Raw genomic sequence first — 13,014 nt, 5'->3', positions numbered from 1 at the left:
TTATTTGAATGAAATTTATTTGAATGAATAGTCAAAGTAGGATAGAAATACTTTGAAATATCTGCCTTCCCTATATAACTGGTTATCTGCAGGCTACAGATGCTGTAAGGGCCTACTTCATCTTCATAAAGGAAGACAAACTTATGGCAAAGTTGTGGAGCTCGGGTAAATGTACAATAATTAAAAATAATAGCTACAAAAAAGTGAAAAATATCAGGTTGCTGGACGGTGCGAAAAGTGACTTTTTGGTGAGGAACAAAAGCTTGTGGCACTCATGCTGGCAGCAAGAATTTGTGCTGCCTCATTAGGTGATGACTCATCTGTATATACTCCAGCCTCATACGCAACAACTGTGGCGTGGTCTAATTTACCGGGTAATGTCCTAATTGTATTCCTTATTGTATCCTCAATCTTCCTGCGTTCCTTTGCCTTGTATCGTCTATTGTAATAGACTGGGTTTTCTATCACTAGACGCTTCTGCGAGGTTAGGCTGACGATGTGTTGTGTAAGGGCCAAGCAGAGCTCTTTCGACGAAATGTCAAGATGTGTTTCAAGTTCATACTCATGAATAACCCTCTCCATGCCTTTCATCGCGAACAAATGTCTCTCACACGGCAGCATCGCTGGTTTTGTGTCAACGCTTTGCAAAAGAGGTTCTGCGCATGCTGGCACGGCTAATTTGGTTACGACCGGGTCATAGTTATCACTCACTCCATCTGTAGTTAGGAACACTATGTCACCAGGCTCGCACGTAGTCAAACAAAATGTCAGATTAGTGAGGTAAGGTTCCTCGCCGTTGACTGGGCCAATAGCTCCACCCGCATCCTTTATATCTCTTTCCACGGTGATGTCATGCGATCCTATACTCAGCTCATTCATGCCGTAGCGTTTGCTGAACACGTAGGCAAGACTGTCACCTACATTCACTGAGCAGACTGCATACTGCGTACTGTGCTCGATGGGCAATATGGCCGCTATACCTAGAGTTGTCAGACCAGCCCCATGTTGTAGAATTAGTTCGTGAGCGAGGTCGAAAGCCTTTCTCATGAGATCTAGAACTTCCTGAAATAAACAGGACAAAATTAAAAAGATAAAATAAGTCTTTCATAAAATGGATTGAAGAGGCTAACTAGTGGGTATTCAACTTGTCGATATTCAACTAGTCAGTATACAGCTAGTCGGTATCCAACTAGCCGGTATCCAACTAGCCGGTATCCAACTAGTCGATATTCAACTAGTCAGTATCCAACTTGCCGGTATTCAACTAGTCGCTCTCCAACTAGTCGCTATCCAACTAGTCGGTATCCAACTAGTCGGTATCCAATTAGTCGGTATCCAACATTAGCCGGTAACAACTAGTCGGTATCCAACTAGCCGGTATCCAACTAGTCGGTATCCAACTAGTCGGTATCCAACTAGCCGGTATCCAACTAGTCGGTATCCAACTAGTCGGTATCCAACTAGTCGGTATCCAACTAGTCGGTATACAACTAGTCGGTATCCAACTAGCCGGTATCCAACTAGTCGGTATACAACTAGTGGGTATCCAACTAGTCGATATACAACTAGTTGCTATCCAACTAGTCGGTATCTTGTTATGAATGTTGCTACCAGGACAAATGAAACTGCAGTCATAATCAACATGCACGTGTTACACTCAAGTGATCTCTATTCCCCAAATAGTGTACATTCCGTTTCGAAATCATAAACGAATACCTCCAAGCTAAACTAATAGATGCATATTCGATAATAAAGGGAGATGGTCAATTGTTTATTTTATTGTGCCACCTCGGAGTAGTTATATTAGTTATATTAAATAACTATAAGTTAACTAGAATAAATTAGTCAACACTTCATTTTGGTTTAACTTATGTGGTGAAGATTTGTTTTCTTTGCTCAGTTTTTATTAAAATGTTTTATTAAAATACTAGATTTTTGGAAAACTGATAATCCAATAAAAACAATCGAGACTGAAACCTTTTTCTAAGTCACATTTATTTACGAAAAAAACTTCCAATTGCAGTCATAGAATCTCATTGGACTCCGAATTGCTCTGTTGTAATTATTAAATGGAGCAGCAGATTTCATTGATTCAGGTTAAACATTTTACTAAGTGCATTCTATAATGCTATCTAGCGGCTAAGATGCACTGTACACACTGTACAGCTATAACGCTCTTCGCATGATTTTCAATATCTTATTGTTCTTAACTTAACCGTTAATTGTTAATAACTTATATGTTCAGTTACTGTCAATTTCGAGGATTGTTCAGTAACAAAACTTTTGCCTTTGTTAGTGGTGGTCTGTAGCAGAAGATCTACTTTTGCTGAATCTAACAGGATACTTGTATGTCTCCCTAACCATAAACACCCAAAAGCCATTTAGCGGTAAGATGTGAAGCTCGTTTACCCAGCTGGTGCTGACGTTGACCCACATATTAAAGCAGCGTATTCATGTTATATGAGGGCAAAGGTCAAGAGCAAGAAATTTATGGCGTTTATCTAAGCAACTAAAACCCTTTTACCAATGGTTGAATCAATAAAAGTAGAATAACAAATAATTTAAAAGCAGAAGAGTTGTCTTCACATGACAAGTGCCCATTTTGCTAAAAAAACTGCTCACAATTTCAGAAAGTTAAAAAGAAAATCAATCCTGGTAAAGCTAGGGCTCTGTTTTGTTCAAGTTTTGTTTTTTGTAGGAAAAGTTGTTCCTTGGTTATCTCGACAGAAGTATGTAGAGAGGCAAAAGCCAAGACTGTCAGTATAGCTGGAGTAATCAAAATTAATTCACGTTCATTTTTATCATTATGAGTCACGTTGCATTGCTTTTTGTTATGTTTGTACAACCAACCAAGTCCATTTTTACATAACTTTAAATTTATTCCAATAAAACTTATTTGAATATTAAACAAATAAGTTTCCACTTTTAAAATTGTAACAATATAGAAATTGCTAAATCCATCATTCCTTCCTAAATACACTTTTTATAAACCGTTGTGTAGACAGTGTTGAAAGTTCATAATCAGTCGCTTTTGAATACAAATCTAAATTTAGTTTTGACATGACTCAGAGAAAAGCTATCGCTAGTTGAGGCTAGAGAAGTCTTCACACTTGCTTTAAAGGAATCAATCTGTAACAATTCTTTAGGTTTAACACGTAACCTTTTCATTTTCCGGTTTTTGGTTGCCCAGATAAACCAGGCGAGTGGCTATTGAGTGAAAAATGTTTTTACACATGAGCACCTTGGAAGATTTCAAATTTTAGCTTGAACTAAATTAGAAAACTAAAATATCAGCAATTCTAATGGAGAGGAAAGAGTGTGAGCTATAAACTCATACAGTGATATTCTATTATTATTATAGTAACTATGTTGGTACCAGCACCTGCTGTATTGATACTACCGCTACATCTCCACATGAACAAGTCTAAATATATAAACCAGCCAATATAAGTATCTAACTATCTGTAATATCCTGCCTGGGTAGAACTCGGAACATCATTATCGAGAAATAGTTTGTTGGTCAGATAGTCAACTGCAGCAGTGACAGCGCAGCTGGCAGCAAGCCGTGACCTCTCACCCCAATTCACTCCATCAGCTATTACTATGAGAGAGCTTTCCGTTCTTGACACTTGAGCAAAGCAGTCAGCTATGGGGTCGCCTAAAATGTCAATAGTCAGTTGTAGCAGCTCTACACGTATGAAAACAAACAGGCTTGTAATGTTTTATTGCCTTGTCTGTTCCTGCTCATCAACATCAATGCACGTGCCAGGAAATACAGTTTCTTCTAAGACAACCATGGCCATGTTTGTCTGTTTGTCCTGGTCATGTCCGTTTGTCCTGGCCATGTCTGTCTGTCCTGGCCCTGTCTGTCCTGGCCATGTCTGTCTGGCCTGTCTGTCCTGGCCATGTCTGTCTGGCCTGTCTGTCCTGGCCATGTCTGTCTGTCCTGGCCATGTCTGTCTGTCCTGGCTATGTCTGTCTGTCCTGGCCATGTCTGTCTGTCCTGGCCATGTCTGTCTGTCCTGACCATGTCTGTCTGTTTGTCCTGGTCATTTATGTTTGTCCTGGCCATGTCTGTCTGTTCTGGCCATGTCTGTCTGTCCTGGCCATGTCTGTCTGTCCTGGCCATGTCTGTCTGTCCTGGCCATGTCTGTCTGTCCTGGTCAGGTCTGTCAGATTTGAACAGCAGTAATAACTGTTAAGCTGAAAATTATTTCATCACGTTTCCAAGAAATGGGTTGCAAAATTTGTAGTTTGAGTTATATTTCAAAACAGTCTTGATGGAGTTACAGAAATGTCAGAGAAGATGGATACACTGACTTTTCACCACTACAAACTAATGCTGCTGCACTACGCAGACAGCTAAGGTATAAGCATTTGAAATAGCCACATATTGATCCTTGAGAGCCAGTCAGTCAACACGAATACTACAAAATATAAATTAATGTTCCTCTACAGTGATTCTCTTGTTTTCAAGATGCAGTGTGGCTGTCAAGTAGAGAGTCATTGCAAAGCCATAGTTGGCTTGTAACTATCAATTTAAATGCACTTAGCTGTATGCATCTGTCTTATGAGTTCGAGGATAGTGAAGCCTGGCCACACACATACACACACATTTCGGGGTTTATGGGCTGCCTAGTTTTAGTGCTGATCTAAACAGCAGGTTTAGATGACATTCGGCGCAGGTAAATGTTATCAAAATGACTTGTTTTTTAGAAATCAAATTCTTTAATTGCAAATGACAGATTTATTGTAGAAGGTGGGCGTGATTTTATAGAGAAACGGACAGCTGCACAAACAGTTTTATTCAACATAAGCAGCTGTGAAACATAGAGACAAAAATACTATTAGGTGTATCTGTGACATCTGCATGGATAACAATTTGTCAGATGACCTTTACTGATGGTATTCTGCCATATGTTGTTGAAATTACTAGGTTGTTACTTATTAGAAAAAAAGTAAGTGACAACCTGCACATGAGAGGCATTCTAATCATCATGGCCACTAACAGCTGAGGATGATTACTGACCATACTGCCTTATAGGGCTACCCTTGCTACATGTAAGTGCTGACCATACAGCCTTATAGGGCTACCCTTGCTACATTTAAGTGCTGACCATACTGCCTTATAGGGCTACCCTTGCTATATGTAAGTGCTGACCATACTGCCTTATAGGGCTACCCTTGCTACATCACGCCTTAACTCACCAACAGACAGTTGAAGGATAAAAAACTGGTTATAGTCGAGCTCCTGGGTGGCCCTTATTCATGCACAGGCGCCACTTGTGAGAATTTTGTACTTTTGCGCACTCTTAACCACAAAATACAGATATTATCTGTAACACTAACTTAGTCCATAACATGGTGATACATTATCTGTAACACTAACTCAGTCCATAACATGTTGATACATTATCTGTAACACTAACTCAGTCCATAACATGTTGATACATTATCTGTAACACTAACTCAGTCCATAACATATTGATACATTATCTGTAACACTAACTCAGTCCATAACATGTTGATACATTATCTGTAACACTAACTCAGTCCATAACATATTGATACATAAGAAGATCAGTAAAATTACAGTCATGCTGACATTAACCTTGCATAGATCAAAAGAAGTTTGTTCAATAAAGTCGTTGCGATACAATTTTAGAGATCAGCATTATCCCGAGAATGTTCACCATAAAACCACGTTGGGCAAAATGGTAGTTGCGGCCTTGCATACCGAAAAATATTAAAATTAGAAATTTTGGCTAAAAAATATTTTCATAACTTGTAATAATAAAAACAAAATGTGCCATAAAACAAACATACATGTCCAGAATTTTACCATTTTTGCAACTGGCCTTAACATGGCTTTGGCACGGTCATTACAGTTATTACTTCAAGAATTAACAGACAAATATCCCAATTCTATCATTGAGCAGCAATCATCTTCTAAAGGATCGACCCGATTTGGTCACGACATTACATGTTTTTACTGATCACCATCTCGGTCACGTTTTAGCTATCAGGAGTTGTTCCTCACACGCTTGCACACATTTCCATGCCGCACAGACCAACCCATAGCATACAACATAATCTGCATATTAGGAAGTACTGCTTACCACACCCGCTTCCATCTAGTCAAGTTCTTACCGTGTATTATTAATACACACCTGATACTTTGCCTGTTACGGGGTTTCGGTCATACAGCGATATCGCCATCCCACACGCCTTCCTGCTGCTCCGCCCCCATTCAACTCTGTCTTTACCTGATCTTTTTTTGCTCGCTGAAATTTCGGTGAAATAAAATGTAAATATGAAAAGTGGGCAATTTGTTGCAACAACTTACAGCAATAAATCACAAAATAATTAAAAACTGTTACTGTAGTGAATACACCCTATTACACCCAACTTCCTCAGGCGTAGGGTAATTTGTCTTCTCTCCATACATAATCACTCAGCCTTAAGATGAGTGATTAGTGATGAGTGTATGACAGTACTCAGTACACTCACAGTGAAACCAACTAGTATAGCATTGCTTAGTTTTGTTGATTGATAGGTTATTGATAAGAACTATAGACTAGAGAACGTGAACATAATGGGTCGCTATCGGTAGCAAAACATCACAGTGAACTGTCATAGAATGTAAAAAGGATTGAATAAATATTTGGAACAAAAGATTTCTGATGGTCAAGATTGACCTAGCAACCAGAAGTTACTCATCAGAAATAACTCGGGAGTGTTAAACAGGGGAGTAAAGAGATAACTCGGGAGTGTTAAACAGGGGAGTAAAGAGATAACTCGGGAGTGTTAAACAGGGAAGTAAAGAGATAACTCGGGAGTGTTAAACAGGGGAGTAAAGAGATAACTCGGGAGTGTTAAACGGGGAAGTAAAGAGGTAACTCGGGTGTGTTAAACGGGGGAGTAAAGAGATAACTCGGGAGTGTTAAACAGGGGAGTAAAGAGATAACTCGGGAGTGTTAAACAGGGGAGTAAAGAGATAACTCGGGAGTGTTAAACAGGGGAGTAAAGAGATAACTCGGGAGTGTTAAACAGGGGAGTAAAGAGATAACGCGATTGGCCAATGGGATCATACAGATGTAAAATGAGAATCTTACAAACTACGCTCTATGTGATGGTGAGTTTAGACACTGCTGACTAGGTGCTGACTAGGCGCTGACTAGGTGTGTTTAATGCTACTTGTGCAGTATTTCCAACAAACGAGTGTATATGGCAAAACAATGGGCTGTTTTCATATTTATTGTCTAGCAAAATTGGGACGGTTCTGCATGTGTGTTTTTGTAATATACTTGAACAATATTTCAAAGTGCCACAGTAATAATGCATTGCCCAGAGCACTAAATGTCTTAGTTCTTTACTGAACTAACTAAAAAAGTCAATGACAACAACAGCACTAATGCATTAATATCTCTATAACAAAAGCACTGATGCATTAATATCTCTATAACAACAGCACTAATGCATTAATATCTCTATAACAAAAGCACTGATGCATTAATATCTCTATAACAACCACACTGATGCATTAACATCTCTATAACAACCACACTGATGCATTAACATCTCTATAACAACAGCACTGATGCATTAACATCTCTATAAAAAGAGTTTGTCGCATGAATGCCCCAAGCTATTACTAGCAGTAGCACTACAGTATATTGTTATGAATGCCCCAAGCTATCACTAGCAGTAGCACTACAGTCCATTGTTATGAATGCCCCAAGCTATTACTAGCAGTAGCACTACAGTCCATTGTTATGAATGCCCCAAGCTATTACTAGCAGTAGCACTACAGTCCATTGTTATGAATGCCCCAAGCTATTACTAGCAGTAGCACTACAGTCCATTGTTATGAATGCCCCAAGCTATTACTAGCAGTAGCACTACAGTCCATCGTTATGAATGCCCCAAGCTATTACTAGCAGTAGCACTACAGTCCATTGTTATGAATGGCTACAATATTGAGGTACTCAAACTCTCAGGTCGCTGATGGAAAGCCTAGACTGGGTGTGATCAACTCACACGGGTTCATGCAAAACCCTTGGTGATTTTTTAGAAAATAATAAAATAAACAACGATAGCACAACGATAGCACAACGATATAAAACAATAAGAATTCAAGGAAATATATGTGAATGTGAAGATAATACACCGTTGAGCGATGCCGGTCTGCAAAAGGTCAAGAGGTCATCAATATATTTTGTTGGATGACTGAGCAGCTTTGTAGGAAATGACTGGGGAGATTTTCACCTGATACAGTGTTGTTATATCCGCGAGTATATCAGATCAAGCCTAGCGATTACATGTATGTGCGCTTACACTTTCTCAAGTTTCTCCAGATTAGACGTAAAGATAACCATACCCTTCACCATAACTAACTCCTTCACAATTTCTTAACTAATTCCATTATACAATCTATCTGGCAATTTTTGGAATAATATAAACATCTCAAACTGTCTGCTACTCAAATGTGATGGTAATTGAAGGGGTGAAACAGTAGCCTCGCATCGCATCCTTATAGTCTTCTAAACTTCTAAATACTCTAATGCTACTGCATTGTTCTGCTCTAACGTACTACTCTATGGTTCTATGGTATAGCTCTATGACACTAATTCAATATTATAAAATAATATTCCATAGTACCACTCTATGGATATTACTTACACACTCAATGGAACTCCCCTACAATGCTAATCTGTAGTACTGTTGTATAATATTATTCCATAGTGCTATCCAATAGTACTCATCCATAGCACTGTTCTATAGTATAACCCATAGCTCAGTATAATATTTATACTCTCTGGTACTACACCGTCATAGTTTATATAATGTATTTATTATGCCAGTGTATATTATGACATCGCAGTGTTTAGACAGAACATTTTCCAATAGCAGCGTAAAGAGGCATACTATGCCATATACTATGCTCATTAAAACACCCTTTAATTCTATTGCAATAATTTATTATTTTTAATATCAACCTTTATGTATCGAGTGTTAGAAAGATGACTACATCTATCCTATCCTAAGGCACTAACTGCTGTTTCTTTCAACACCAAAAAGATCCAGTTACAAAGTGATTATGTATTTTAGTGTCAAAGGTCAAAGGGCCATCAAAACAACAACCATAACAGAAATCTAGTAATGTAAATGTAAAACTGCTTTCATACGCATTGGGCTACAGCTCTGTATTGTCCAAACGACCAAAATGTGAAGGTCAAACATAACCTTGCATGCTATTTAAACTACCGTGATATTTTGTTGTTTCTCTTCAGCACATGTACATAGATACCATGCAAATGATCTGGACTAAATGAAGTACGTTACATTTTATGTTTATATAACATGAATCCATATAACAAATAATTTTTATGGTTGAACCCCACACACAATTACTCCAAGATATACCACTATCACTCCATGGTATATACCCCTATCACTCTATGGTATATACCACCATCACTCTATGGTATATACCACTATCACTCTATGGTATATACCACCATCACTCTATGGTATATACCACTATCACTCTATGGTATATACCACCATCACTCTATGGTATATACAACCATCACTCTATGGTACATACCACCGTCACTTCAGATCTACATAGACCTGCTATAAAACATCTGACCCGATACACAGGCAACAGAAAAGCTCTTTACTCAAACATTCTGATCAGTTCAATGGCCAGGAGCTTGACCCGCGGAATGCGAATGATTGCTGAGCAGGTGGGGCCTTATTTCCAGCAGAACACAGAGTATTCAAAAGACTCTGTTTACATTTACGTTTTTAACCCACCTAAAAGGACCTTTTCATATCAGAAAGTACTTTCAGATTGCACGAGGAATGACACTCTCTGACCGGATTCTCAGACCAGATCTGATTACCGGCGTCTCTAGGCGAAAAGGCAACTCAAGAAAAAGAAGAGTCTATTAATTGGTAGAATAAACTGATTTTTGTGAAGATTGCTGTGTTCTTGCTGCCATATTGACCAGGTATTGTTTTGACAACATATGCAGGGGATGTCATGTGTGGCCGGTCAGCTTAATAGAAACCTATTATAACAGCGAGTCATATAAAAAGCCTTATTTTGTTATTGATATCAGATATTCACTTAAAATTATTTATTCTTATTTTTTTTTAAATACGCATATCTTCAAATTTAACAGCTGCACATTATTCACTGCAGACGGCTGTAGGTACGACGAATCAAAATATAATTTATGAGATTGTCTACCTGTGGTACTACTAATATAAAATAGCACACCAACGTGTCGATACTAGTGTGTCAAGATAACATTGATATATTTTACATTTTCAACAATGTGAGCTGAATTAAGAGATGCTATCATTCAGTGTTGGGCTTAGAACAAACCTATTATAGACTGTCTTGTGCTTATGGATTTGTGAACACAGAGATAAGCCATAACACCGGTGCGTAGTCCATATTCCGTAAGTATCTGTGGTCTTAAACAAACTGTCAGACAGCACCTATCAGGTGCTGCCTATCACATACACATAGTAGTAATCACCTATCAGGATAACCTATCTGGTGCCACATGCCACCTAACACCCACCACCATCATGCACCACCTGACACTACCTACCTATCAGGCACCACCTGACACTCCCTACCTATCAGGCACCACCTGACACTACCTACCTATCAGGCACCACCTGACACTCCCTACCTATCAGGCACCACCTGACACTCCCTACCTATCAGGCACCATCTACAATGTACCACGTACCACCTATCAGCAAACACCTACCAGGATCACCTACCTGGCACCATTTATAAGGTATTTCATATGCAAAAAGCATCACCAGCCACAAACTCTTCCTAAGACATCCAATGGCTGTCTAACCTTCTCCTGTCATAATCTGAAGCGCTGATCAGTACTCGTGTGAGAGGGAAGATGGGAGTATTAAATAGACTACAATAATAACCTAAAACATTGCTGACTTACAGACATTGTTATTGGTACAGTCCTCCAGCCCAAGCAGAGCGTCATCCCCAGGCCCGTAACTGGCTGAGATTACATCTCCGCGCAGCCTCCTTTTGTCCAAGGGTAAGCGTTGGAGCTCCGCTGCAGACTTGGCACACCAAACCTCGGGTGGCATGTATGCACTCCTGTAACATTTGTATTTACTCATTGATCGCAGCTCTGTCTGACAGCAGGTCCGTAAAGCTGTGGAGCCCAGCAATAACTGCTTATTGCTCGAGGAAGAACTTGTGAGTCAAGGACAACAACTAATCTTACCTACTGTAAGAAACTGTAAGTTTAACACACCTCAAACTGAACAGACGGGTAACAGAAGTAATATCTGGCTAACATCATGAATGTTGAGTAGATGAAACTTCTGGAGTCATTTAACTGCATCAAAGAATCTACGCTCTATTGAAGTGAAGTATACGTAGAAATTATATCAGTAATGTTTGTTGGCAGTAGTTCGGGTGATTAGCGAAAAACATCGCCATGGTAACCGCTAATTGAAATAAGCAACTGATAATGGGCCGTTGGAGGAAGAGAGCAGTGACAAGGGCCCTACCAGGGTAAAGCTATAAATGCATGAGGCAAGAAGAAGTACATTGAGGATAAATTAGATTAACAAACTAGAGCAGAAACATCAATATTATGCATAAGTGAATAAGCTATCTCATGTTTGTACTTATTTGAAATTTCGATCAGATGGAGGCAATATGAGATATTGGAAGATTACCTCTGCGACTCAAATGCATTGATTGTACACAACCTGACATATATAGTAATTATCTTAACCGTGAGGTGATTCAGGTTGAACTGCCTAAATGCATAAATTTTGTAAAAAAGTGTGTCGTCGATACTCTGTGTATAAATGAACATGTTGTCCTATATCAGTAGGGAAGAAACTCATGGATCTGTGATTGACTGATACAGTTGATTCTCAACCAACATAATCTCGTTTCCATTTAATTCATTTCTAGCGAAAGCTAATTTCACTTGAGATTCACTTTTAAGCAGTGTTGACAACAAGGCCTCACGCAAGCACGTATTTATATTATATACAGACACATATATTTCGACTAGTAACGGATATATAAAGACCACTAGTAAACACTGGAGCTGTTCATGAAATCTTTTAGATAATTCTGTAGATAATTGAAACTGGCTTAAACTGGTTTAAACGAGGAATTTTTTTAAATTGATTAGTTTCTTGAACTTCAATTACTTTTGATATTGGCTGATTATTTATCATCATCAATGTGAATCATTTGTTTACCCTGGCTAAAATATTATTATTATTATTGTAAAGTGTTGGTGTCTGATAATAGATGATGATATCAATAATGGTAATGGAAAGTCCAACAAGAATGTTATGGACTTCAAACCACTGAGGCCAAGTCACATTGGCCAATCTATTTGTAAACACAACATGTCATTCAGTACCAAGGGTGTGGGTAACTACAGCGAATATCTGCACTACGCATCAAGCGTATATTGTCAGGCATGTAGCCAGACGTTTAGTCATATGTATACAGTCTACTAGCTATAATACCCAGCATACAGCTGTATATGACAGATTTTACTTGAGAGCATTTAATTAAAATAGAGAGAATATAACGTATTCATTACTTTATCTGTCCCAACATAATTGTGACAGATACAATAACAGAACATAAAATTAACAATTCATTTCAACAGCCATAAAACTGTAGCTGACACCCAAACCTTCCATTTCAAATGCCATCCTTGTGATATTATTGTGATATTATGATATTTTGAACTATTCGCAGGCAATTTAATGTTTATTTGTGGGTCAAAATTGAATAAGGTAAATTTAAGGTAATGCAAATGCTTTTGGAGCAGGTATAAATTTCACTACAGAAAAAGATGAATAGAAGGTGTTTATTGCACTTTATTTTTTATGAGCTTGGCTGCAGATCCAAGATTGACATGAGTAACTTCTGTGTTGCTGCTCAGGAACATTCATTGACATTCCAAATGA

The 13,014-nt window shown here is 38.5% G+C and overlaps 1 protein-coding gene across 3 annotated transcripts in view; it reads right to left on the bottom strand.

Moving 5' to 3' along the window:
* Nucleotides 1-3: 3 nt before the first annotated feature.
* LOC137400192 (PP2C-like domain-containing protein CG9801) overlaps nt 4-13,014 on the bottom strand; it is a 33,866-nt gene continuing 20,855 nt past the window's right edge. For 2 of the 3 annotated variants that reach the window (XM_068086530.1, XM_068086522.1), the window contains exons 2-5: nt 10,995-11,158; nt 6,171-6,284; nt 3,477-3,658; nt 4-1,062 (exon numbers count right to left, since the gene is read on the bottom strand). In XM_068086530.1, coding sequence (XP_067942631.1) covers nt 214-1,062; nt 3,477-3,658; nt 6,171-6,284; nt 10,995-11,148 — 1,299 coding nt within the window. In that variant the 5' untranslated portion in view covers nt 11,149-11,158 and the 3' untranslated portion in view covers nt 4-213. Of the gene's footprint in view, nt 1,063-3,476; nt 3,659-6,170; nt 6,285-10,994; nt 11,212-13,014 lie in introns of those variants that run through there. The other variant, XM_068086514.1, reaches the window with a different exon arrangement.

This window comes from Watersipora subatra, chromosome 1 (genome assembly GCF_963576615.1).
Source record: "Watersipora subatra chromosome 1, tzWatSuba1.1, whole genome shotgun sequence".
In the NCBI taxonomy this organism is placed as follows: domain Eukaryota; kingdom Metazoa; phylum Bryozoa; class Gymnolaemata; order Cheilostomatida; family Watersiporidae; genus Watersipora; species Watersipora subatra.
The sequence above is the reverse complement of the archived record's forward strand: the minus strand, read 5'-3'. Positions and strand labels throughout refer to the sequence as shown.